Source organism: Sminthopsis crassicaudata, chromosome 4 (genome assembly GCF_048593235.1).
Source record: "Sminthopsis crassicaudata isolate SCR6 chromosome 4, ASM4859323v1, whole genome shotgun sequence".
Lineage (NCBI taxonomy): Eukaryota > Metazoa > Chordata > Mammalia > Dasyuromorphia > Dasyuridae > Sminthopsis > Sminthopsis crassicaudata.
Window position 1 is genome coordinate 463,162,869 of NC_133620.1, and position 25,989 is coordinate 463,188,857.

Sequence of the window (25,989 nt, forward strand, 5' to 3'; positions counted from 1 at the left end):
TATGGAACGTTTCACTTCCTTCAAGGAATCACTCAGGAGCCGCTTTTCCTAGTTATTTAGCACTTTCCCTCTGGAAATTATTTTACAGTAAACGAATCAGGTACATTTTTTTTTCTCCTCCCCAATAGAATAGAAGCAACACAAAGACGGGAATAATTTCAGTTTTGACTTTGCAGACTTAGTGCTCAGCTACAGGGGTTCTCAAACTATGGCCGTGGCCAGATGCGGCCACTGAGGACGTTTATGCGGCCCGCCGGGTTATGGCAAATGGGCTGAGGGGCGGATACAGAGTGTGAGCTTTTGTTTTTACTCTAGTCCGGCCTCCCACAGTCTGAGGGACAGGGAACTGGCCCCTATTTTAAAAGTTTGAGGACCACTAGCACATGTAAAGCACCTAATAAATATTTAACTGAATCGACCGAAACTTTGTCTCTCTGGTATTGCTTCTGTGACCCCTGCATCTTCCACATACCACAATCCCACCTGTAGAGAAAAGGGAAGAGCTGCCTCAGGCCAGTGGGTCCCAGACCTCAGCCACAAGTTTATTGTTCTTAGTAGGAACTCACCACACTTTTATCAATTCAAGTTTCAGGAAGGGGAAGGGAGCAAAAGGGTAGGGAGAAGCTGTGATTCATGGCAACAGACCCGAGTGACACAATCAGAAATTCATCAGTTTGTATGACATTCGAACAGAGGAACATCCAAATGAAACAAAACCAAGACCCCCAAAACAGACATTATCAGAGAAACACCTCTCTCTCCGTGATTCTCAGCATCCAAATCGTTAGATGCGGTCCCATCCCCAAAGGACTTGGCGATCCACTTGCACTGTGTTGGCCCAAGTCAGCGGGCCCTCCCCTCCCGTTGTGTACCTCACTTCTGCCCACCCATCCACAGCTGCCATGATTCTGTTGACAGGATAAGATTTTAGTGGGTTAACCCTTCCCTTCCTAGAGTTCCCAGAACCTGATGGAAGTAACAGGATTTGAGCTTGGATTAGGTTGTTAAGTTTCCTAAATATGTTGCTGTTTTAAATGAAAACATCTGAGATCCAGGTGGGGCAGAGGGTCCGGCCTATCTAGTGTCGCTCTTTGCTCAGCACATCAAGGGATGTGAAGCTGCACCGAACATGGGGGATAGTTCCTACATCCGAGAGGGCACCTCACCCGGGCATCGTTCTTGGGGCACGACCTTCCTAGGGGCCCCGAGTTACGGGAGAAAATTCTCTATCACTCTTACATCGGCTTCCTCCTCCCCAATAAATGAGATCTGTGCTCCGTGATGCAGGAGCTCTGAAGCCCGTTGCCTTGGGACTCAGGCCCATCCCATTGTGTCACAGCAGGACAAGGGAAGAGGAACTAGGGATGTCATCAAGTCTCACTGAGGTTCTACGTGGCAGGAAGGCAGCAGTGAACAAGCAGGGGAAGAACTGTTCTTAGCGAGGGGAGACGAGGACCAGCAAGACTGGAGGGAGGCTATTCTACTGGCCTGGGTCCCCTGGCAATCCTAGGTGGGAGGCAGCCTGGTATCAAAGGAAGGATTTGGAGGCAGAATGCCCGGACTATAGTGCAAAGAGAAGCTGGGTTAGGAGTCGGAGGACCTGAGTTTGAGCTTGCTACCGGTGTGACCTGGGCCTCAGTTTCTCAAATGAGGTTGTTGGACTAGATGGCTTCTGAGGTCCCAATCAGCTCTAATTCGATCATTCCTTCTATGACCTGGACTCGATTCCAGCTCATTGACTTATAACCTGTGTGACTGAAGGCGAGTCACAACTTCTCTGGACTCGATGATCTGAGGGTCTTTCCCAGCTCTAGCCCCTAGGAGCCTCGGAGGATCTGGGTAAGTGCTGGCCTGCAAAGAGCTTTGGTTCTTTTATTGGATGCCCCGCCACTGGAGGGCACCATAGAGCAGAGAGATTGAAACAAGATGGCCTTAGGAAAGAAGTGGTCAGTGCTTCTAAAGTACAAGGCCTAAGGGACCTGACCCTGGCTGCTGCCCATCGGCGGAGACACCATCGCCACCCAAAACAGGGGGTCATCTCCCCAGGGAGCCAGAAGGGCTGGAGGGGGCCAGTGGGCTCTCAGGAGATAGACACCTAATGGAAATCTAGCGCCTCAGAGTCCTGGGGAGGGGCCACGGGGGCAGATCCATGCATCGGTGTGTGCGCTGCACGGGCGTGAATATAAAGAACGTGCCCCGTCAGAGTACACACCTCTGGTGGAGACTCCCCGACTCAGTCCATCTGTGACCACGTCCTAGGGAGTTGGCTGTCCGTGGGTCACAGACGGGATTGAAGGGCCAGAAGCAGATTCAAACTGGGTCTTGTCGAGTCCAGTCTCTGCCTCTGAGATCCGGCACGGGGAACTCCCTCGTACACAATAAAAGCTAAGTGAATGTTTATAAAATAAATTTGTCCCTTTAGATACTGGTAGGTCAGGATGTTTTGTTTTTTAAGGTGAGGGGGAAGGAGCCTCTTTTTGAGAATTTTGTACCCATAAAACCCCTGATAGAGGAAACCATACACAGGGAGAGCCTCCTCAGTCTTTCTGAAGCTCACAGGGAAATATGGCTGGAGATATTTCTCCCTTGGATTTGGATGGGAACTGAATCTAAACCCTAGGCTACCCATATGGCCTGGATCTCTGCGGCCGGGACCAGGCTCCTGGTTTTGGTCCAGTTGAGGGGAAAGAGAGGGGGCAGAGTGGGAGAGAAGTGCAGTCTCCCTACCAGACAGGTTCCGTGACGTGGCCTTCCTCCTAGCTTGGAAAAGCTGGATGAGGGTGTGTTAGAGCACCCCCGGGGGGTGGTGAGACCACAGGGGATGGTTCAGAGGACTGAGTTCGAATCTCAGCTCTCCAAGTGTCCTCCCTCGTGGCCTATTTATCCACCTGTGAACAATGGAATGAAATGAAATCATCTCTGAGGTGTCAGCCTGCTCTAAATCCTAGGATGTCACCCGTTGTTGGGCCCACAGATAACTATGTCCATCAGCCAGCCTGGACAGAAGCTTCCTTCTTGCCTTTAACCTCTCTGAGCCTCAGTTTCCTAAACAAGAGGTTGTGTTAGGTGGCTTCTGAGAGCCTTGTTAACTCTAGATCTTCCGAGCCTCAATATTTTCATCTATTTAATGGGCTGGCTGGAGTAGCTGGCCTCTCGGTTTCCTTCCAGTTCTAGATCAAGGGCACCATGATTTGTCTTATCCCCAAGCTACAGGAAAGGGGTCCCAGTTGGTTGCTCTGTCTAGCAAGAGTGACAACTGGAAACTCTGGGAAGTCTAATGGGACTGCCCCTTCCTCGGCTCCAGGGAAAGGAAAAACAGGAGAGGGAAAAGATGGTGATGCTCCCCACGAGGAGTTGGGACTTGGTTTGGGAAAGCCCGAGAGCAGCCCAGAGCCGGCTGCCGGTCCACCTCACTTTGGTCCGAACGAACAAGTCTGAAAGTGTGTGGGATGGAGGCGAGAGCCAATCTCCTGGAAGATCTTGACTCAGATCTTTCCAGCAACCTCCCCTGCCCCTCCCCCAGCAGCGTTCCTGTGGCAGCCTACCTTGGGGATGCAGGGATGGGCTTTGGAGGCTGGTGCCTGCCGGCCCGCGTCTTCCCCTTCCTCTACCTAAGCCTAAGAGCTCGGGGCACCCACCCACACCGGCGGGCTGGCAATGGGGCTGGCCCACCGCGCCGACGCCACAGTCGCTCTCCCGTGTGCTGGCTAGCAGTAAGCCTGTGCCACAGCCGGAGGAAGCTAAGCAGAGGGGACTGGGGAGGGCTTAAGACACTAAAAGGGAAGTTGGAGAGTTGGAGGACTCCCCATAACACAGTAAATTCTCCAAACGGAGGAATGGCGTGTATGAAACAGAAATGAGGCTGGCCAGGAGGGGGCTCGGTACCATGAGTGGTATCACACGGCAGGGAGGAAGGGGGCGAGGGGACCCCCGGGGAGGAAAGCTTCCCCCAGCCTGCTCACAGCAGTACTTCTGTCTCAGCTGGCGGCTTCATTGGTCTCCCCTGGTCGGCAGGGAGGCAGTCATCCCCGACGCCCTTTCAAGAGCAGCAGCTCTCCCGAGGTAGCTCAGCTGCTTCCTGGCTCTCAAGGTCAAGGCCTCTCAGGCTAGGGGGAAGCCAGGGAGAGAGGAAGGCCCAGCTCCTCAGGGGCCATGCTCCAAATTGCTCCTGTTCGTTGCGGGGGGAGAGGGGAGTGTCATGATTCTGGACTCTCTGAGGCCAGAGTCTTCCCAACCACACACACACACACCTTCCAAATTGGATTCCAGAAGCCATCCAGGGCTTCCTCGAGTGTCCAGATCAGGCCTGGAGGCCACAGGGGAGGGGGCGGGGAGGATGGAAGGGGCCCGATTGGCTCCTTCCAGCAGAACCCGTGCCTGTGGACTCCTCCAGGTCAGGGGGGGCGGGACAGGGGACAAGGGAGGGGGATTGTCCACATCTGTTAGTACACTATTGTTACAAACACCATTCCTGTCTCAGAAGGGACAATCTCGGCCAGGTGCCCGGAGGAGAAGCCGGAGACGGACGGGAGGGTGCGTGGCTGCCCAGGCAAGCGGAGTGAATCCGGGCGGGAAATGGGCCTCTCTCCACCTTCTCCTCGTGAGGTCAGTGCTTCTCCTGGAAGAGAGCAAGCGGCGGGTTAAGCCGAGGAGTCTCGGGCCCTCCCCTGGCCCGTGCGTCCTCAGCCCCAGGCCGGGGCCTCTGTCTTAGCCGGGCAGCCCAGCAATGCCCGGCATTGTGCTGCTCTCAGTGTCGCATAAGGAGCTTGCAATCTTGGTTCCAGAGACACTTGATGAAAGACCTCCCTCCCTCCAGGAAAGATCTGGAGGATTCTGTCATGGAACGCCGCCGCCGATGGAGGCTGCTGTGTCATCAGTGTCATAGAACTACTTTCCTTTATTATAAATATAGGGCACGACTATTATTTCTTTATTACGGGAGAGTGGACTCGGGCAAATCATTTTTTTAAAGCTCTACTCCCAGTTATAAGTAAGATGAGGTGGGGAGGGTGGGATAGGTTTCAAAATCCTGGATGCGGAGCCGGCCTTTCTTCTCTGCTTGGCAAATTTTACCCGTCCTTCGAGGCCCAGCTCCAACTCTAGCTCCTCTGCCCAGAGGGTGGAGCAAATCTGCGACCCGGCTTCTCATCGCTGCCCCTTTGGGGATTTGTTTATGTACCTAACGTTCCTGCCTCAATTGTCGGCTGTCTCTAGGTGGGGGCCCATAGAACAGTAGAGATGGAAAGGAGCTTGGTCCCTGGTCCCCCGCCCAGAGCAGCTCATGAAAATCCCCTCAGTTTGGAAGTGGAGGAAGTTACGGCTCAGAGAGAATGTTCTGCCTGCATCTACAGGCAGGAGCAGGATTAGAATTCAGGGCCTCCGATTCCTAGAGCCAGGGCTTATTCCACACCATGTATCCCGCCACAGAATACAAGCAGACATCTGACTCGGGTGCCGGGTACGTGTGTTTTTGGTTAGTTTTGTTGAATCATTTATGTCCGACTCTTCATGACCCACTTTATACGGAAGTGATCTGCCATTTCCTTTTCCAGCTCAATTTACAGAGGGGGAAACTGAGGCACACTGCGGGATATAACTTGTCAGGACCACACAGCTAGGAAATGTCTGAGGCTGGATTTGAACCAGGGTCCTCCCGAGTCCAGGCTGAGGGAGTGCTCTCTCCACGATTACCAATGGACTGTCGTCTCTTACACTGGACCAGAAGCTGCTTGAGGGCCTGCATCTAGTAGGCACCTAACTAATGTTTATGGATGGATTGAGATGCCAGCTGAAGTCTCTTCCAGTCTCGTGGCTCCCATCATGATCCCCAGCCCTGCTCTCTAGCAGAGGTCACGAACCCATCACTGGCTCCTTTGTGCCTCAGATGGAGCTTCAGTCCCTCAGCCTGGCCTTCGTTCGGCCCGGCTCTAGACCTCTTACTGTGATGTCACTGGTGGGAATATTCTCCATCCCAACCAGACTGAGCCCTCGCTGTTCCTACTGCACGCCATTTATGCCCAGGGGCTTTTTCTGCGTGTGCACAGTGGCCTCCCTTAGCCTCTCAGAGAAGCCACCAAGAGGAGCCAGAGTGTAGAGCACTGGGCCTCCAGTCAAGAAGATTCATCTTCATGAGTTCAAATCCAGCTTCAGGTACTTACTAGCTGGCCAAGTCACTTCACCCTGTCTGCCTCAGTTTCCTCATCAGTAAAATGGCCAGAGAAGGAAAGGACCAACCATTCTAGTATCTCTGCCAAGAAACCCCCAAATGGGCTCGGAAGGGGTTGGAGATGACTGGACAACAACTAAACAACAACAGAAGCCTCTCAGAATTCCTAGCTTCTTTCGAGGCTCACCTCAAAGGCCACCTCCTACAGGAGGCCTTCCCTGTTCGCCTCTCCTGGTTAGTGATTTTTCCCACCTGCATTTATTTACTTTTCTATGTACATGGAAGGGACTTTAGAGGCCAGCTAGAGACACTTATCATTTCACACATGAGGAAACTGAGGGCTCGGGCTGAAATGCTTTGCCCTAGGCCATAAGCTTCTGAGTGATGGGGGGGTCTTGTGCCTTTAAATACCGTCCCCTAGTCGGTCCCTAAACTAGAATGTAAGAGGTTCAAGGAGAAGGACGACAGTACCCGGCACACAGTAGGTGCTTATGAAATGCTTACGAAAAGTGAATTAATGAATGAAGATTATAGAAACTCCCAACTCTTAATGCATCAGTAAAGGTTAAAGCTGAGGTTAAAGTCCTTGATGTGATGAGCTTCGATGGTGGCCCCATGGGAGCGCCACCCAAACACCTAAGCCTCCAGGGGGTCCTCACTTGACGGAATCATGGAGCAAGCCAGAATTCCCAGGAGCGGCTGCAGTCACCAAATTCACACTGCAGATTTCCACTGGCCTACGACCAATGATCATATTTTACAATAACGATAAGGTTGAGATTTGCATCCGATTTTCCATACGTTAGGGGAGCCAGCTACTTTGCTAGTGAGTGGCAGGATGTCATAAGGGTCAGAAAACATGGGTCTGAATCCCACCTTTGGCACTTCCTAACCATCTTACCCTATACAAGGTCCTTCACCATTCTGAACCTCAGTTTCCCCATTTGTAAAAAAAAAAATTTTGTAAAAAATTTGTAAAATAAAAATAACAGCATCTACCTCCCAGACCTGTTGTGTGGATCAAATGAGATGATATTTGTGAAAAGTTTTGCAAACCTTCAGGGGCCAGAGTAATGGCAGTTCTTCTTCTTCTTCTTTTTTTTTAAAGGACTCCCACAATGGCTTCCATAATACAAGAACTCTTCCCTTGCCTCATTTATCTGTTTATTAAGTGTTAAGTGTATTTTTGGATGAATTTTTTTAAATAATCAGAATAAAAGTTTCTTAAGGGCAGGGCTGTTTGGCTCATGTCTTTGTATCCCTCAGTCCCCAGTATACAGTAGGTACTTAATTAATGCTCGTTGATTGATTGCTATTGGGCTTCTTATTTTTAAAGGGAGACTGGTGGGCTTCAGGGGCTCCTCAGCCTGAGAATGGTGCAGGGGAGGGGGTGCTTCCTTACCTCTTGTTTCCAGGTCTTGTCTTGTTGATGGATGCCATTGGTGGAACCGGAATTGCCAATGGTCTGTACACAAGAGAGAATTCGTTAGGATTTCATAATAAGAGCAGCTTCCATCTCTGCAGTTCACAAAGCGCTTTCCCCACAGTGGGAAACAAAAAGATTATCCTCAGACGAGGAAACTGAGGCTTGGAGAGGCCACGGGCTGGCCAGGGGTCCCACAGCTGGGATGTGTAGCCAGGGCCTGGGGACTCCAGGTCATTGCAATGTTCTGCACAGTTCTAGTTTAGGGGATTTTTATGAGCATGACCCACTCACAATTCGGGGGCGGGTCAACATTTTCTTTTCTAAAAATTTCTTTTTTAAACAAAATCTTATTTTTTGAACATTTTCCTAAAAGAGACTGTCCAGGGCCACAAGAACCATGAAGAGGCAGCCTAGAACAAGGAGCCGCACAATCGGAGCCTTCTGTACTTTTATGTTTTGTCTTTCTCCATGGGATGGTAAGCTCTCTGGGGTCAGGGACTGCTTTTGTTTTCTAATTTGTTATCTTATCTCTCAACACATGCCTGGCCCATAGTAGGTGCTTTATAAATGTTTTTACTGGAGGGGCAGCTAGGTGGCACAGTGGATAGAGCATCGGCCTTGAATTCAGGAGGACCCGAGTTCAAATCTGGCCTCAGACACTTAACACGTCCTAGCTGTGTGACTCTGGGCAAGTCACTTAACCCCAGCCTCAGGAAAAAATAAAATAAAATAAATGTTCACTGATTTGAACCAACCCTAAGAGGACTGAAAAACCCTAAATGGCTCTTCTCATTTTAACTGGTGTTGGGTTTCCTTCTACCGAGGCAGATTAGAATTCAGGTCTTTGTAACTCCGAGACTGGCTCTCTACGTATGTTTTGGAGAGATTGTGCACAGAATATAACGCACAAACAACGGGGAGTTCTGGAGAAGAACAGGTGGAAGGAAAATAACCACTGAGGCAAGAGGGGCTGCTCATGTGGGAGGAGTGAGGGGCGCCAGGTGGACAGCCATTGGTAGCCTTTAGAACTTAGGAGAACATGAGGAAGGCTGCTAGCACACGGAATGGACTCTCTATAGTGAAACTTTGGAAGAACTTGGCAGCCATTTGTGCGGAGTGGGCAAGAATGGGCAGCTCATAATACAGATAATGAATTCTTGAACCAATGAGATGGCAGTTCCACGGGGTATCTGAGTGCTGAGTGACATTTCACAAGTGGGAGGAGGGCAAAGCCAGTGTTTGCTCAGAAAGCTGCCTGCCCTCTCTATTATTCTATGATACGACCTCTCAGATCCATCCCTTCCGCTTCCAGAAGCTGTGCGCTTCCATTCAATCCACTCCAATCCAAGGGGCACCTGCCAGATGCAGTGTCCCTCCGCCCTGGATTTCTGCCGAAACTTCCCCGCCAGCTCAGGCTTTCTAGGCCCGCCTCAGGCACTTGCCAGTTGTGTGACCCTGACATGGAGGACGGCCATAACTCATCAATCCCAGCCGCCTCTGGGAAAACCAGTCTGCTGCGCCTGATTGAGGCTGGCTGACGTGTGGCAGGCTCACCTGGGATTTCTCAGGGGAACTTCTCATGGCTTCCATGAGCTTCTCCATCTGTTGGCCTTGTTCCAGAGCACTGCGAAGGACGTCCTCCGTGCTGACCAGGCGATGCTGGAGCCGCAGGACCTCCGACTCCGAGGACGGGTCGATCAGGGAATAGCGCCTTTGGTCCGATGCTGATCTCTCTTTGTCCTGGAAAAGGAGATGACTCCATGGGTCAATCATTCCCAAGACTTTGTTAAACCTTGCTACGCGGCAGATGCTGCGCTAAGGCCCGAAGAGGCAGAGAAGGGCAAAAACACTCCCTGCCTCCAAGGACGTTCTATCGGGAGGGAGAACACATCCCTAGAGTGATAGAAAAAGAGAGGCAGGTGTGAGAAAGACTTCCAAGCCCGTGTCTGGCCCAACGCCTCTCCCGGACCTAAGCCATCATCCTGTCTCTGCCTCCCTTATTTCACAAATGGCAGCCTCATCGGCAAGTTGTTAACCCGGGAGCTACCTTTGACTCCTTTTTCCTTCCTTCTCCCACACGGCAGCTAGCAAACCACCAAGTCCTGTTGATTCCCCTTGGATAACACCTCCCGAATCCATCCCTCCTGCTCCATGTCCACCCCCATCACTATCGTCCACGTTGCAGCCATCAATCCAATCCAATCCAATCCAATCCAATCCAAGAGGCATCCAATAGAAGCAAAGTGTCCCTCTTCCCTGTGTTGCCAGGTGGGGAACTGGTGGAAATTCTGATATGGATGTGGCAGAGGGCACAACGGATCAGAAGGATGATCCTTCAGGACATCATCCTGATGAGAACAAGGTTTCATTTCTAGGATTCTTCTTTCTGTCTCCAGAAGTGAATCCATCAGTCACAGCACAGGTATGAACCGTTGGCCAGGTGGGGAATTGATGGGAATTCTGATCTGGACGGGGCAGAGGGAACGACAGATCACAACAACGATCCTCCCAACAAGGGCTGGACACCGTCCAGTTTCCACCTGAGGGGGAGGGGCTGTCAGTTACCATGCGGCTGCTGGGTAAACACGCCATTTGGCTCTCGTGGCCTCCAGACCCCCCGACGTTGCCATCTGCTCGGCCACCACTAACTGCTCCGATTTTTGCTGAAGTCTCCATTTTATAGGAGACAGATATTAGTCTCAGGGACTTCACGTGACTCACCCAAGACCATTCAGGTCAACTAGTGAGTGTCTCAGATGGGGCTTGAACCCAGTTGTCCTGATGGCCAAGTCCAGCACAAAACCCAGTAAATCACGCTATCTTGTTGACCGTGTGGCCTTTTTTCTTCACTATAAAAGTTGACAAGCACGCATTTCTTTTCCTACTCTCCCCTTTCAATTCAGAAGAAAAACAAAATCCCTCTAACAAATTTTCAGTCAAGCAAATTCCCTCATTGCCTGTGTCGAAAAATATGTCCCATTCTGTACCCCGAGTCCACCACCTGCGGATCAAGTACATGAAATCTTAAACTTAATTTTATTTGTGGTCTAATTAGAAATGTGTGCTTCCACTTTAACAAGCAAGGAACCAGGATGTCCTGTCTGATGATTTTTTGGGGGGAGGAGTCCCCTGTAAATCTTCAGGAAATCCGCCTCCCTTGTAGTCAGCCCTCCAGCTCCCTCACACTCACCAGCACCACCAGCTTCTCTCTCAGCCCTCTGATGTCGTCCTTGAGCTTCTGCTCCTTGAGCCGCCACTCCGCCTTGTGCACCTCGCGGCTCAGGTCCCTCTCAGGCCCCGGGGAGTGGCGATTGGCTTCAAGCAGCAGAGCCCGCAGCTCATTCAGGCTCCTAGACGGGAAACAGACCCAGACTGCGGGTCACAGCCCAGCAAGTCCCTGCCCCACCGGCCCCAGCAGGCCCCTCGACGTCCTGGCCTGAGTCCATTTGGAAAAGATTTCCTGAGAACCAAGGGGATGCCCCGGCCTGAGCTGGCTGTGGCTGGGAGGAGGAGGGCAGGCTCTAGGCCCTCTCTGTTCATTGGGAGTGGGTGATTCAGCTGGAGAGAGAAGTCCTACCCGCACAAAACAATTTTTAAGAAGGCAAAAGATCGCCCAGAGAAGAGAAGAGATAGTCCAAGCTGTAGGAAGTCAGGGGAGCTGAAATCAGCTCAAAGATCAGCTAATCCAGCACCTCCATTTTACAGAGAAAGCGTCTGAGGAGCAGAATTGCTAAAGTCCAAACTCCCGCCGTTTTTGAGGCGTGAGGAAACTGAGGCAAACAGGGAAGAGTGACTTGCCCAGGGTCACACAGCTGGTAAGTGTCTGATTCGGGATTTGCACTCAGGTCTTTCTGATTCCACATCTGGTTCTCCAACCTCTACTGGAGGAATCATCATGGGCTGGGGCAGTCATGAAAAGTTTCTCGGAGGGGGTGAGAGAGGAGCTGAGCTTTGAAGGACGGGTAAAAGGGAATGGAAAAATCTTTCAGAAAGTGGGAAATGATTAAAGCTTTACTATAGTCCTGATCCTCACGGCAGATTACACAATGCTTTAAGGTTTCCAAGATGCTTTCTATTCATTATCTTATTTTGACTCATAATTTTGAAAAAAAAAAAATCATTGGGGGCTGAGGTGCATCCAAGGAAAACTTCCTGGAGAAAAAGGAATTTGAATTGTTTCTTTTGTTTTTTGGTTTTGCTGAAGCAATTGGGGTTAAGTGACTTGCCCAGGGTCACACAGCTAGGACATGTTAAGTGTCTGAGACCGGATTTGAACTCGGGACCCCTGACTTCAGGACTGGTGCTCTATCCACTGCACCACCTAACTGCCCCTGAATTGTTTCTTAAAAAGTTTCTAAAATGAGAAACAGCAGAAGGTATATTTGAATGGATGCAAAAGACAAAGAAATAATATATATAACTGACTACAACCATATGAATAGATAAACTGGCTGCAAAGATGTGAACAGAAAGGGTGACCCACTGGGTGCTGAGTCCAAACCGGACCCAAAGAAAATGGAGAGCTTTCTTTTTGTTGGAGAGGTGGCGGACTGAGGTGTGGGACACTGCACATCGGGGTCCAGGCCACTTTTATTTTACTTGTAACAAGGTCTGTTACTGTGGCAGGGAAAGTTCGCTGGGAAAACACTGTGACGGAAAAGTGAAAGGCAAGAAGAAAACTTTTAAAACAAAAAACGAAGATCCACTTTTAAAAAATGTCTGCAAAGGCTGGAAGTGAGTGCAGCATGTTAGAAAGTCTCCCCTGGGTTACTGTGGGACCCTGTGAGCTAATATGAGGAGCTCCCAAAGTCCACTAGAGGGCACCTGAAGCCAAGGAGAGGGACGGGAAGGGAGGAGGCAAAAGACTGCAGACTGTGTATCACTTCATTTCCCCTCTTCTGCCCCTCCTTCCTTCTTTCCCTTCCTTCCTTCCCTCTCTCCTCTCTTCTTGCCTCCTTCCTTCCCTGCCTTCCTTCTTTCCTTTTCTCTCCTCTCTCCTTCTCTTCCCTCCCCCTTCTTTCCTTCTCTCCATCTCTTCCTTCCTTCCTCTCTTCCTCCTTCCCTTCCTTCCTTCCTTCCCTTCTCTCCCTCCTTTCTTTTTTTTCCTTCCTTTCCTCCTTTCTCTCTCCGTCTCCTCCGTGCCCACTTCTCCAGCCAGTGCTCAGAACATCCTGGTGAGATGCCCATGAGGTGGGAGCCGTCCAAGGCCCCCGGCAGCCTCCCGGCCAAGCCCACTCACCGCTCCTTTTTCAGCAGCTCCTGGCTAATGAGCACCAGCTGTCCAGAGGCATCGTGGGTCTTTCGGGACACAGCCTCCAGCTCAGCCTCCAGCCGCTTCTTCTCCTTTAGGAGGGCATCTGCCTTCTTGTCTCCCGATTTACACTTGCCTTCCAGTGCTGGGGATCACAAATGCAGAGATGGGTTAAGATGGCCGAGAAATAGGCCCTGGTTCCTATGTGACGGCCTTGAGAAGGAGCAGATGGGGCCATTCCCGGGGCCGGGCCGTCCTTCCTTCTCGCCTGGCCCGGCTCTTGTTCTCCAGACTTCTCCACTTCCTCGTGGGTCACCTCCTCCCTCACCCCCCCCCCCACTTTCTAGCTCCCCTTTCTAGGTTGTTTTCTTCCTTTTGAACTGCAAACATTTGAGGGCAGACCTTCTTTCTTTACGCTTGTGTTTGGATCCCCAAAGCTTAGCACAGAGCTTGTTCATAGCAAGCACTTAATAAATGCTTCCTCTCAGTACCTGCCTGTCTAAATGAAGTCACGTGGGGGACCAACACGCAATCCACACTTTGGCCTCTGGGGCGGCAGCCCTCCCATCTCTGGGGCTGTGGGACCAAACTTTGCGTGTGGGTCGGTAGGGGGAGGCTGAGATTTCTCAGGCAAGTGATGGGAAGCAGGAGGACAGGGAAGGGCTTGGGGTGCTCTTGTTTGGCTGAGAGGTCATTGCTGATCTGGCGGTCCCTACAGATGTTGGCTAAGAAGGACTAGCGCCACTTCAGAAATCTTCCTTCACATGTAGCTCCTCGATCCTTAGAGCAGTAATCTTGCTCTAATAATAATCTCTCTATATCTAATAATAATAATAATAATAATCTTTGATGTGTTTAACTTCTCTTAACTTCTCTGGGGTGACTCGGGGTCACCATTACTAATAGCGGGCACTGCACTGGCAAAGCCCATTCCTGCTGCTCATCAAGGTCTGAAAACCATTTTCCCACAGCAGATTGGTGAGGGGGGCAGTATCGACAGCACTGTCCCGGTCTGAGGAAACTGAGGCTCCGTTTCTTGTCCAAGGTCACTAATGGGAGTGAGAAGTGGGATCAAACGCAGGCCTTTGCCCACTTTCAGTTTGGCCCAGGTCCCAATAGATCACATTTGTGATAAAATGATGACCTCTTGAAGGTGCAAAATCTGCTCCTTCACTAAATGATCCCAACCTGCAATAATTTTTAAAAATTCTGCTGACATCTTTTTCATCGTTTTTTCCATTTGGATCAGTTAGAAGGGATCTCTGAGGCCATCTGGCCCAATCCACTCATTTTACAAATGAGGAAACTGAGGACCAGGGAGGCAATGTGTATTGCACCACAATGTAAAGGGAGGAGTCACTGAGTAGATTTGAACCCTGTTCCTCAAACTCACCCCGCTCCGTCCTTTGTCGGTGGTCCCTGCTCACTGCCATCCATGTTCCTCCCTCCCTTCATGTGCAGCCTGCTATAAACTGTCTAGACTGATCATCAAGCTCGTTAGAATCGTTTGTAAATCAGAGTCACTAGTCTCTGAGTAAGAGTCAATGAATAAAGTACATTACGTTAGAAAATATGGGTCAACTTTTTGGTTTTTCAGAGGCTTTTTCTTTCTATTGAAATCTTAGCTGGGCCAGTTAAGGAGAGCTCGGGTTGTCAGAAAAGTGACTGCTACACACATGGTCATTGTAACCTTTTAAGGACGGCTTCATTCACCTGTGAATCTATCTGATATATCTTCAGGCTTTACTCCAACACTCAGATCAACAGGCCCCTCTTGTTTGGGAAAAACTCAAGGTGGGAGTGTATTATGGGTATTCTTCTTGTAGACTATTTTCCCCAAAGAAGGACGCTGGGGATCAAGGCTAGGTTTGTGGCTTCTGGATCCAAATCAGTTCCTATTGATCAGTGATGAACAGAACCAGCTACACCCAGCAAAAGAACACTGGGAAATGAGTGTGGACCACCACATAGCATTTGCACTCTTTCTGTTGTTGTTTGCTGCCATTTTTGTTTTTCTTCCCAGATTATTTTTACCTTCCTTCTAAATCCTATTTTTCTTGTGTAGCAAAATAACTATATAAATATGTATACATGTATTGTATTTAACATATACTTTAACATATTTAATATGTATGGGTCTACCTGCCATCTAGGGGAGGGAAAGAGGGAAGGAGGGGAAAAGTTGGAACAGAAATTCTTGCAAGGGTCAATGCTGAAAAATGACCCATGCCTATGTTCTGTCAATAAAAAGCTATAATAATAAAAAAAGAATAACAAAAAAAAAGTTTGTGGCCTCTGCCTCTTGTTAACAGGAAAAGGAGGCTGGCTTTTGAGCTGGTGATGAACATATGTCACAGTGACGGTCTTCTAGGTTTTAAGAGGCTGTCACATCCTCTCCTCCAAAGCAAGGGAGAGGAGTCTTGGGCTGACACTCTGGGCGGCTTCCACTCTGACCTAGTACTTCCTGTGTCAAGCCCATCTACAACTGAACCTGGCACCAGACCGAGGGGAGGATGCCGTCTCCCTTGGGAGGCTGGCCCGCTAGATTTGGTATCACTGATAGCGCGGGAACAAGCGTTGGGGTTTCCATCATCCTATCCCTTTCACGTCCAACACCCTTACTCAGTTTCCCATTCCTACAGAGGTTTGTTTGCCCTGTTGTGAACGCATGGTCTTCTGCACATCAGTAGAATCTTGGACACATTAATATACTTCAGATCCAAAGGGATGAAGATCTAATGGTAGAATTTCAGCCATCTTGTTGGGGGGGAGGGGGAGGAAGAATTCACTGGAACAAGGTGAGAGAAAGGCATGCACGGCTAGTTTCAATATGCAACTGGCCACCTGGTGCCATAGGGAAACTTACCACTTACTTGGGCCTTGAGCATCTCGGTCTGTGATACCAAGGACGCCACCTCTTTGTCTCTCTTACTCAGCTTGTCCTGTAGGTCTTTGGGGAGAAGAGAAATGGTTCATGGGAACTGTCATGGCGAATCTCGGTGACTTAATGTTTTGTTTGAGGAAAGCACGAACCACATGACTAAGACACGCGAAAGACTTCCTAACACCGCTCTGGTTGGGCAACTCTCCTATCGAGTATTTAGCAGTAGACTGATGAAAGAATCATAAAGGTTTCAATCCTGGCCTTCAAGGCTCCCAACGATCCCATCCCAACCTGGCGGTGGGTTCTCTTTCCCTGATTCAGATACAGAGCTGGCAGGGCCTTCGCGGTCACCTCATCCAATGCCCTCATGTGGCAAGAAGCCCTCGTCCCGACATTCCCCTTCTCAAGTCTCCCTTTTACTATTTCTGGGTCCTTGTGGAGAATGACATGGTAGATTTTGCCTGAATTGAGATGATCCAAATCATTAAAGAAAATGGTGGGACAATCACTGATTAATCAATGCTTATAAAGCACGTACTGTGGCCTATCAAATGGAACAGAGCCCTAAATGAACCCGCTCTCTCCAAAGTTAGCAGGGGTCTGTTCACTGGCCCATTGGGTGGCCTTTTCTCAGCCTCCTTCTGCGTGACCTTTCCAGCACTGCTGCCCCCTTCTCCCCCCCTTACATACTCTCCTTTCTGAGTTTTCATGGTATTGCTCTCTCCTGGCTCTCCTCTTATTCATCCGACAGCTTCCCCTCCATTTCCTGAACCGGTTGTTCATACAGGTTCTGACCGCTAACCCTGGGTATCCTCTGATACTCTCTTTTTTCCTCTATATTATCTCACTGGATGATCAAATCCCCTCCATTGGGGTTCAACTATCATCTCTCCACACAGGATTCCCAGACTGATATATTCATATCACCAACTACCTTCTGGAGAGCTCAGATTAGAGATGTCCTGGAGGCCGCTCAACTCCCAGAGTCATCTTTCCTCCGGGACCATCTCCCCTCTTTCCAACTTCTCTCTTACTACCGAGGGCACCACCACTTCCCCAATCACCCTCATCACGCTCATTCAGCCCATACATCCAATCCACCCCAAATCCTGTCTTTTATCTTCCCAACATCTCTCATTTCTTCTTCGCTCACATAACAACTAGGGTTCCTGCCCTCAATAACTGATTTTTTTTTTTTTTTTTTTGCTGAGGCAATTGGGGTTAAGTGACTCGCCCAGGATCACACAGCTAAAAGTGTTAAGTGTCTGAGGCTGGGTTTGAATTCAGGTCCTCCTGACTCCAGGGCTGGCGCTCCATCCATTTTGACATCTCCCCCATTTTAGAGATCAGACGACGGAAGTTCACAGAGGTTAGGGGACATAGCTAGTAATGGTCTGACCATTGAAATAGCCTTGGAATTGGTCTCCATGTCGGGTCTTTCTTCGCATGTCAATTTGTCCTCCTCTCAGATGCTAAAGTACAGATCTAACCACATCATCTTCCTATTCCATTCACTTTGTGGCTCCCAATTACATCCATCATCAAACAGAAAGCTCTCTACGTCAACCTTTCCCCTTCCTCCCTTTCCAGGCTCCTGACACCTGGCTCCCCTCCCCTGAGAATGGAACTTTCCAACCATCCCATCCTTTCAGAGCCAGGAGTGGGAATGAGTTGGACAGGCCAGCTGCTCAGGGACAATGAGGAACACGTTTCCATATTGTTATTTATAATTATGAGAGACAGTGCTGTGCAGTGGTTAGAGAGTCAGCCTCAGAGCCACAAAGACTGAAGTACAAGAAACATGGACTATGTGACCTAAGCAGCTCTAAGGTTAGAGGTTACAGACATGTTCCCATGAATCACGATTACGCTTTACTACATAAGCACAAGAAAGATTTCTTTTGCTATAAGAAATGCCCTAAGAGAACGCTTCCCAGGAACAGTGATTCCTCAGACCCCAAGCCCCAGGATCCAACCCAAGGGGAGCACTGGGAAGCGGGGAGACAACAGATACCCCCTTACCCTCCATGGCCTGCTTCATTCTGATCTTCTCTTCTGAAATGTCATTTGTCTCGATCACCTGGAAGAAATGTTCTCGGTGAGGGGATGTACTCACTTCCTCCTTCTCTCACTCACTAACATCTAATGTAGTGGGGGCGCCTCAGCCTGAACAAGGAAACCGCTTGATTGGCCACGCCCTGGGCCATGCTGGAGTTGGAACATCTCCTCGGACACATAAGGGCTTGAAGGCCGAGCCTTTGATCCCACGTTAGGCTGTTGGACTTCACCTGAGAGTTTCCAGACCTTTCAGAGCCCTTGATCTCCCTCCTTTGAATGCACTTAATTCTCTACTTTTCCTCTGGTCCAAAACTGAGACTTCATTGGCCTAAGGATTGTTCCAGGAGCAAACTCCAGGGCAGACCAATAACCGGTATGGAACTTCTATTCTGAGAGAGATGTGTGGGACACTGGGAAATTACGACCTGTCCAGGTGCACATAGGGAGTATGTGTCAGAGCCGGGACTTAGTCCCAGCTCTTCCTGACGGCAAGGCCAGCTTTCTGTCAGGGTGCGCTGCCTCTCTCATTGCTTCTCCATGTGCCAGGGCTGAGTGGCACACTGGTGGCCTGATTTGGGCAGAGAATAACAGGACCATCCTCTCCCTTGTTCTGTTATCACGGTTCAAGAGCTTAGCCACTTTCCTGACCTCCATGTCACCCTGTTGACTCATGTTCAACCTACAGTCAATGAAAACATCAAGATGCCCCCTCTCCCACTCTACATACACACACACACATGATTAACCTAGATCAATGAACTAGAATTTCCTACATTTGAAAAATAAGTATAATAATTTCCCCAAAATCTTACCTTGTGAGACCCCGAAATCTACTTTCCCTCTGAATTTAACCCCTTGAACCAGAGAATTATAGGACATTAAAAAACAAGACTCAATTCTTGGGTTAATCTTTCTGCCAGAAAAGCCAAAAGAGCACAACAGGGGTATTTTTAATCTAAGCAAGTGGGGATTATGCTCTGTGAACCAGGAGAGTGGTGGTGATGGGGCTCTCTGATGAATGAAGAGCACCTTTGTCTGAGGGAGACATTGGTGCCCCAAGGCTTTGTGGGATGCACATTCTCATTTCATTCTAAAAAGCTCCCCCCGGGGGACAAGTGTCCAGTAGTTCAGGGCCTGCCATGAAACTCCATTGAAAAAGGGGGCATAGGTCAGATGCTGTCACCTAGCTAATCATCTGAATGTTACCCTCACTCCTCTGCATGCAACTTCAGCCCCCAAACATGTGCTTTGCATTGGCAGAAGCTCCTTATTGTGAACTCCCTCCTCTGATGGAACTGCAAATTTTGTGTATGTAGAAATATGAATATGTATACACATGTACATGTATACATGTATATGTAAACACATAAATTAAGTATAAATTACATATATATATGCTAAAATTATGTAGACATTAGTCTCAAAATAGGAGGTTCCTTATATATCAAGTATATGAATAAAATAGGCTCTTAGAAATGATCTTTAAGTTCTATCCCTGAAGCTGAGATGTGAAAGGGAAGGGGACTTATCCAAGATCACACAGTGAGTCCTACAGTAAAATTCAGCTCTTCTGCCTCCTGCTCCAGTTTCCCTCCTACGAGACCATGCTCAGGTTGCGGGTGGGTGGATGGGGAGAAGAAAGAGCAACTTTCGCATCAAACAGAATATTTATCAGATCCCTAAGTCGCTCACTGTAGTGGATGTTGTGCGCTCTGTGCACTGGGCCTGATAGATTCGGAGAACATTTGGGGATATTGGTGACCAATGTTCATTCTGGGGTTGGCTCCCTGGGGTTCATGTCTGTGCCTAGAAGGGACTGGATGAGCATGTTCTTTCCCAAACTCTCCAGGGTGACCCTGATAACTTCAGAGCCCCCCAAAGTTCCCCTCCTAGGAAGAAAACTACTTCATTTTGCTAAGAAACCCCCAAATGGGGTTAAAAAAATGACTAAACAACTGACTAACAATGTAAATGCAGAGGGCCCTGACGGGCTCTCATGGGGGATATTTATAATTCTTACTTTCGGGGGGAATCCAAACTTCATTAGGAGACACCTCCCTTAATGAAAAGGGGGGAATCAAATACTAAGATAGGATAGAAGAGTCCCTGTAGGACTTCTCTGCAAGTTCTCATTTTCAGCACCATGGAGAGGTCCATAGTTGTAGGTCAGACAGGGCTACTAGGAAGATTCAGAAGGCCCTTTGGCTACTGCTGGTCCTCAGTGCTCTGCTTTTTACATCAGAGTCCAAAATGAGATTTTGGGGGCTTTTCTTAGTCTTTTATGGGGACACATGTTGTCATTCAACTTCCAGAGCCCCCAGACACCATCCCAGGGGGCCATCCTAGGAGACCATTCTAGAAATGTCATTGGAAGCAATCCTAGGCTCCTAGAGAGCCATCTGAGGGGGGCCGTGCCAGGGGACCATCCTAGGGAGTCATCCCAGGGGGACCATCCTAGGGAGTCATCTAGGGGGGCATTCTAGAAACGTCATTGGAAACAATCCTAGGGAGCCACCAGGGGGCCATCTGAGGGAGGCCATCCCAAGGGGGGAGTTATCCCAAGGGACCATTCTAGGGAGTCATTCTTGGCTCAAGACTTACCTCTGACACAAAGTGATTGTGTCACTTAATCTCTCTGTGTTCTAGGCAACTAAAATTGTAAGTGGCACAGAAGGGACCACTCTGCATTGGCAGAGGGAGTTCCCTCATCTGTACCAAAGAACATGTACCAGGTACCAAAGAAGCTCCACGTCTGGTCTCTACCCCCTATTCCCAGCCTCGTATCCAACTTGCCAAAGAGCCCCTCCCCCAGCCCCGGCCAGCCCACGGGGGAAAGAAAGGAAGAGCCCCAAACCCTCATCCAAGCCTACATCAGAGTGCTGAGAAGAGCAGAGGGATTCCATGGCCTGGAGTTTGTTTTCTGTCACCAAGAGTTTTTCCTGTAACCTTTGGATTTCCTGTTTGCTCTGGGCCTCCGTCCTCTGCAGCGCCTCATAGTCCAACATCTTTTTCTCCGCCAGGGAGATCTGCTCCTTCAGGAAATCTATGGCCTGGGCTTGCTCCTTGCACTCCCCGTCCAGCTTGCCGAGTTCTCGGGCCCGCAGCTCGGCGTCCCTGCACTGATCCTTGGCCTCCTGCAGCTCCAGCAGGTGCTGGTTGGACCTGGCTTCCAGCTGGGCTTTCCAGTGCAGGCGCACCTCCTCCAGCTCCTCGCGGGCCTGCTCCAGCTTCACCAGGAGGCCCTCCTTCTCCTTGGCCAGGACGGCGGTCTCGATGTCGTGCTTGGCTCGCAGGTTGCCCAGCTCCAGCTGGTGCTCGAGCTTGATGCTCTCCATCACCGCCTTCAGCTCCACGATCTCCTTGTGCTGGGTGTTGGGGCCCGAGTTGAGAGTGGCCTTCAGGTCCTCCAGGGACTTCTGGTGGTCCGAAGCCAGCGTGTCCAGCTTGGACTTCCAGTTGTCCATCAGCCCCATGTTTTCGCTGGTGGCCTGTTGGACTTTGTGCTTCAGATCCACGATCTCCTGTGCGTACTTCTCATTGGCGGCCTTCAGCCTCTCCACCTCGAGCTGGTAGGCCTTCAGGGCTTTCTCATACTTGTCTTTGAGCAGCCCGCTCTCCTTCTGGTGCTCTTTGCTGGCGGACAGAAGCTGCTCGCGGAGCCGCAAGGCCTCGGAGGACGGACTGGTGTCCGCGGGGTCTGCGGGGCCCGTTTGCCGCAGGCACTGCTGGAGCTCCTCGATCTCTCCGCGCCGAAGGCTCAGCTCCTCCTCCAGCTGCAGGATCCTCGACTGCTCGGCCACTGTCGTCATCTGGGAACCAAAGAGAACATCTCGTCAGTTGGGACGTCCCCTGCATTCAGGGCGGAAGGACTGACGCCAGGGCGGATGGGAGTGTCCTTGGCGAGAGAGGGAGATTGTAAGTGTAGGAGATGGAGAGGATAGAACAGTCCCTCCCGACTCCAGTTTTACCCCAGGGTACCAGTTCCCAAAGACTCGGGAAATCAGCCTGTTTTCACTACAAATATGATGAGTGGGAACTGGGAAGTGACACAAGCCCAGTCTGCTCACGCTTGTTTCCTTTCTAGGCTTGCTCTGTGTCACTTATGTGCAAAAAGGAGGATACGTCCAGAGAGCGACTTGCCTCACTTGGTAATTATCTTTGGCCAAGTACCAAAAAAGCCCAGCCAAGTTCGGAGAGAGGCTTGATTCGGGACTGGAAATCTAGTATAATTCACTTGTGACCCATTTTCATTGGATGACGTTAGAAACAATTAATTAAAAAAAAAAAATCTCACTTGAAAAGAAAAAAAAAAACTAGAATGCTTTCTTCAAATTCTTCCCCCCCCCCCCCCTAAGGCTGGGGTTAAGTGACTTGCCCAGGGTCACACAGCCAGGAAATGTTAAGTGGCTGAGGCTGGATTTGAACTCAGGTCCTCCTGACTTCAAGGATGGTGCTCTACTCACTGTGCCCTCTAGCTGCCCTTCATTCTCATGCATTTCAAAAAGTGTGCTTTCCCCAGCCACAGAAATGATGGCAACAGTAGGTGGTAGAAAGGCGAGACCCGGCTCTTCTGGTCAATCAGTATTCCTGGCCAGTCTCAAGCACTCCCCTCTCATGAAAACCAGGAGAGGCACTCCACTACCCTGGGGTAAAAGGAGGAGTCTTTGCCATTAGGGATTGACTGTTAACATTAGCAACATAAATAAAACATGGCGGTGGATGGTGGATGAATGATGGAAGCAGGGTTAGGGGTCAGGGGAATCGATGTGCATCAGGCAAGTTTTGAAAATTACTTGCCCCTCCAACCTAACACTTTGAAAAACTGTTCATGACTACTGGAGGGAGAGTGGAGCCTTTACTGTAACACCTGACTTAGCTCTCAGAAAATATCTACTTGGTATGAAGAGTAGAGTGATCTGGTGGTAAAGATACATGCTTTTATACGGTTTAACATTTCAAAGCATCCCTATCTCCTGCCCCTCTCAGGTGTTGTGCCCTAGACAGTTTCCCTCATTGCCTACTCTTAGTTCCAGCTCTTCTAGAAGTATTCTCTGGGTATTGTGCTTTAGGCAAGAGCTTCCTCTCCTTAGTTCCAGCTCTGCTAGGCAGCTGAGGCACTGAGGCCACTGACCATACTAGGAAGAGAGAGCTAGGTTCTTTGGGACAACTTTTGGAGGGAAGTTTGTTAGTGACCCGATCTTGCTGCCTGTTGGTGGAAAGCAAGGGAACCAGAATGGACCACTGAGTCAGAATCGGATCCCCCAGGACCAAATGTGGTACTCCGTTCTAGTGGAGTTCATTGGTCCTGTCCCCTAGACATCATCCCATACAGCATTGTGCATCTCACTGGGCCCTAGAAGGATGCTGAGAGACTTGTAGGAATTGGTGGGGCTTATTCCTCCCTCCTTTCCCAACATCCAATAACATCTGATGCCCCGTCAGAGATGGCCACCTTCTCCCCTCCCCCCACTCCCTCAGATCCTGGGTCTGCCATCTTATTGGAAGCCAATTGGGAATTCCAAAGAAGAAACTCTTTCTTTTCTCTCAGAGAAGCTTTTGTGCCAATCCCTCCCTCAGTTCTTCCTTTTTCTAAGCTCCAGAAAGGAGACAGACTGACAGAGGCTGCTCCAAGTTGAAGACTTGAATCGGGAAGGGAAGTGATATTTGGAGGCAAAATGACTTGGTGAAAGGGAGAGACGGGGGAAGTGGAGGTCTGTTGCTCATCCCTAGAAAGCATGACCACGGGATCCCGGGATCCCAGCTCGAGAGCTGGAAAAGGCCTCGGGGGCCACCTTATTTTAAAGATGAGGAAACAGACCCAGAGGTGTTTAGTGACTTTGGTTCGTGTAATCCTACGTATGGCCAGGGGACCTCAGTGATCATTGAGTTCAACTCCTTTCATTTTACAGATAAGGAAACTGAGTCCCCGGAGATTTCTGGTAAAATAGGATGATGAGCTGAGAAATAAATTCAAATTAGAGAAACAAATCAAGATGAGCGTCCAAAAGCACAAAGCCTTCACAATGAATTTCACCTGCTTGCATGTCTCCAGTTTCCAAAAAAGAATGAAAAAAAGCAATAATTAAGAAATCACAGAAGGCAAAAAAAAATAAAAAATAAAATAAAAAATTTTTAAAAAGGAGGGTGGCGATGGGAGGGGCCAGAGAAGTTCTACTTGGCAGGCAGGGTGTGTGTGGGGGGAGGGCAGGGCTGGAGGGATGGGGGAGGGACATCTTTACCCGGTTGTCCTCTAACTCTCTTAGCAGCTTTTCTGCCTGTGCCTTCTCAAACAGCAGGCTCTGTTCTAGCTCTCCAATTCGAGCATGTTCCAGCTGCGTCTGAGTCTGGTCCCGCACGGGGAGGGGAGGGGAGTGGGGGAGAGAGAGAGAGAGAGAGAGAGAGAGAGAGAGAGAGAGAGAGAGACAAAGAGACAGAGAGTGTGTGTGTGCGAGAGACAGAGAGAGAGAGAGAGAGACAGACAGAGAGAGAGACAGAGACAGAGACAGAGACAGAGAGAGAGAGACAGAGAGAGAGAGAGAGACAGAGACAGAGAGAGAGAGAGAGAGGGAGGGAGAGAGAGAGAGGGGGGGGGCAAAGCAGGAGAAAGACAGAGAGAGAGAGGAAGCAGAGAGAGAGAGGAGGCAGAGAGAGAGAGAGGAGGCAGAGAGAGAGAGAGAGAGAGAGAGAGAGAGAGAGAGAGAGAGAGAAGAGAGAGACAGAGAGACAGACAGACAGACAGAGACACACAGAGAGAGACACAGAGAGAGAGAGAGAGAGAGAGAGAGAGAGAGAGAGAGAGAGAGAGAGAGAGAGGGAGGGAGAGAGAGAGAGGGGCAAAGCAGGAGAGAGACAGAGAGAGAGAAAAGAGGCTGCATCATATTCATAGGATCACAGAATCACAGATTCAGAGCACAAAAGAACCAGAGGCCATCTAGTCCAACCCTTTTGACAGATGGGAAAACTGAGGCACACAGAGGAGACATGAATTAGAATCAAGGGATCTTGGATCTAGAGCCAGAAAGGGCTTTAGAGGTCACTAGTCTAACCCTCTCCTTTACAGATGAAGAAACTGAGACCCAGGGACTTGGCCAAAGTCACACAGGAAATGGAAGAGCGAGGATTTGAACCGGCTGCCCTGAATCCCATGCTCTTCCCACTGTGCCACGCCACCTCTTCCAACAGAGGGACATAGATTTGGAACTACAAGGACCTCATCCTGCCTACTTCCCCGCTCTGGATCCAAGGTCCCCCAGTTTTCCTGCCCGTGTCCATGGCAGCTGTGCCCAACTCTCTCAGGACTAGGGCGGAATCCTTGGCTATAAGAATACCTTTGTGATTCATAGGATCACAGGCCTACAGTCAAAACCATCTGGTCCAACTCCCTCATTTTACAGGTGGGGAAACTGAGGCCCAAGGAGGTGAGGGGATATAGGATTACTATTCTACACCTAGAAGTGACCTCAGAGGTCGTTTGGTCCAACCCCAGGTATATGTATAAGACAAAGAAAGGCAGTGGAAGCAGAATAAAAGTAGAATCAGCACACGAGGGATTGGAGGGTCACAGCAATGGGGCTGGAATCCCATTACAACTGCCTAATTTTTCATTCCCAGCCCATTTAAAACAAAACAAAACAAAAAGTTAAACCCTTGGCCCTACTAGAAACCGTCTTCAAGGCCACCTGCTCCCATGTCAGCTGCTTTTCCTTCCTCCTGATTGCCGGGACGAGGGTTGCTAGCTGCGGGTGGCTGGCAGGGCCTTGGGGTCACCTCTCGGATGAATGCCTGAGCCCAGAGAGGCTCCTAACCTATCCTGTCCTCTCCTTCCTCGGGCAGGCCGGCCCTGTCTTTGCCTCAGGGCTGGGACCCCATCACTGTGGAGCAGAATCCGCCCCCCGAGTCCCTGCTAGCTTTTCCTCTTAAGGAGGGTGACTCTGGAGTCACTCCAGAATAGGCAGAGGGGCCTGACAGGCGCTGGCATGTATTCCTCCATCTCTACGGTCAAAAACTTTTCTTTCTGAGCTCTGTCAAGACGCTATCTCCTGATTTCCCTGAGCCTTCCAAATAAAGGTATCTTTCCATCCTCCTATTTTCCTAGAGCTTCTGGGTTCCCATCTTTCCTCACTCTAATCCATCTTATACACAGCTGCCAAAGTCATTTTTATATAGTGTTTGTTCATACGAGCTCCCCCTCCTCCAGAAACTTC

The 25,989-nt window shown here is 49.8% G+C and overlaps 1 protein-coding gene across 2 annotated transcripts in view; it reads right to left on the reverse strand.

Moving 5' to 3' along the window:
- Positions 1–521: 521 nt before the first annotated feature.
- Positions 522–25,989, reverse strand: part of CLIP2 (CAP-Gly domain containing linker protein 2) — a 103,234-nt gene continuing 77,766 nt past the window's right edge. Inside the window, exons 9-17 of one of the 2 annotated variants that reach the window (XM_074264043.1) lie at positions 24,025–24,129; positions 20,656–21,594; positions 17,750–17,807; positions 15,710–15,793; positions 12,832–12,988; positions 10,783–10,942; positions 9,147–9,332; positions 7,569–7,631; positions 522–4,618 (exon numbers count right to left, since the gene is read on the reverse strand). In XM_074264043.1, coding sequence (XP_074120144.1) covers positions 4,607–4,618; positions 7,569–7,631; positions 9,147–9,332; positions 10,783–10,942; positions 12,832–12,988; positions 15,710–15,793; positions 17,750–17,807; positions 20,656–21,594; positions 24,025–24,129 — 1,764 coding nt within the window. In that variant the 3' untranslated portion in view covers positions 522–4,606. The remainder of the gene's footprint in view (positions 4,619–7,568; positions 7,632–9,146; positions 9,333–10,782; positions 10,943–12,831; positions 12,989–15,709; positions 15,794–17,749; positions 17,808–20,655; positions 21,595–24,024; positions 24,130–25,989) is intronic. The other variant, XM_074264044.1, reaches the window with a different exon arrangement.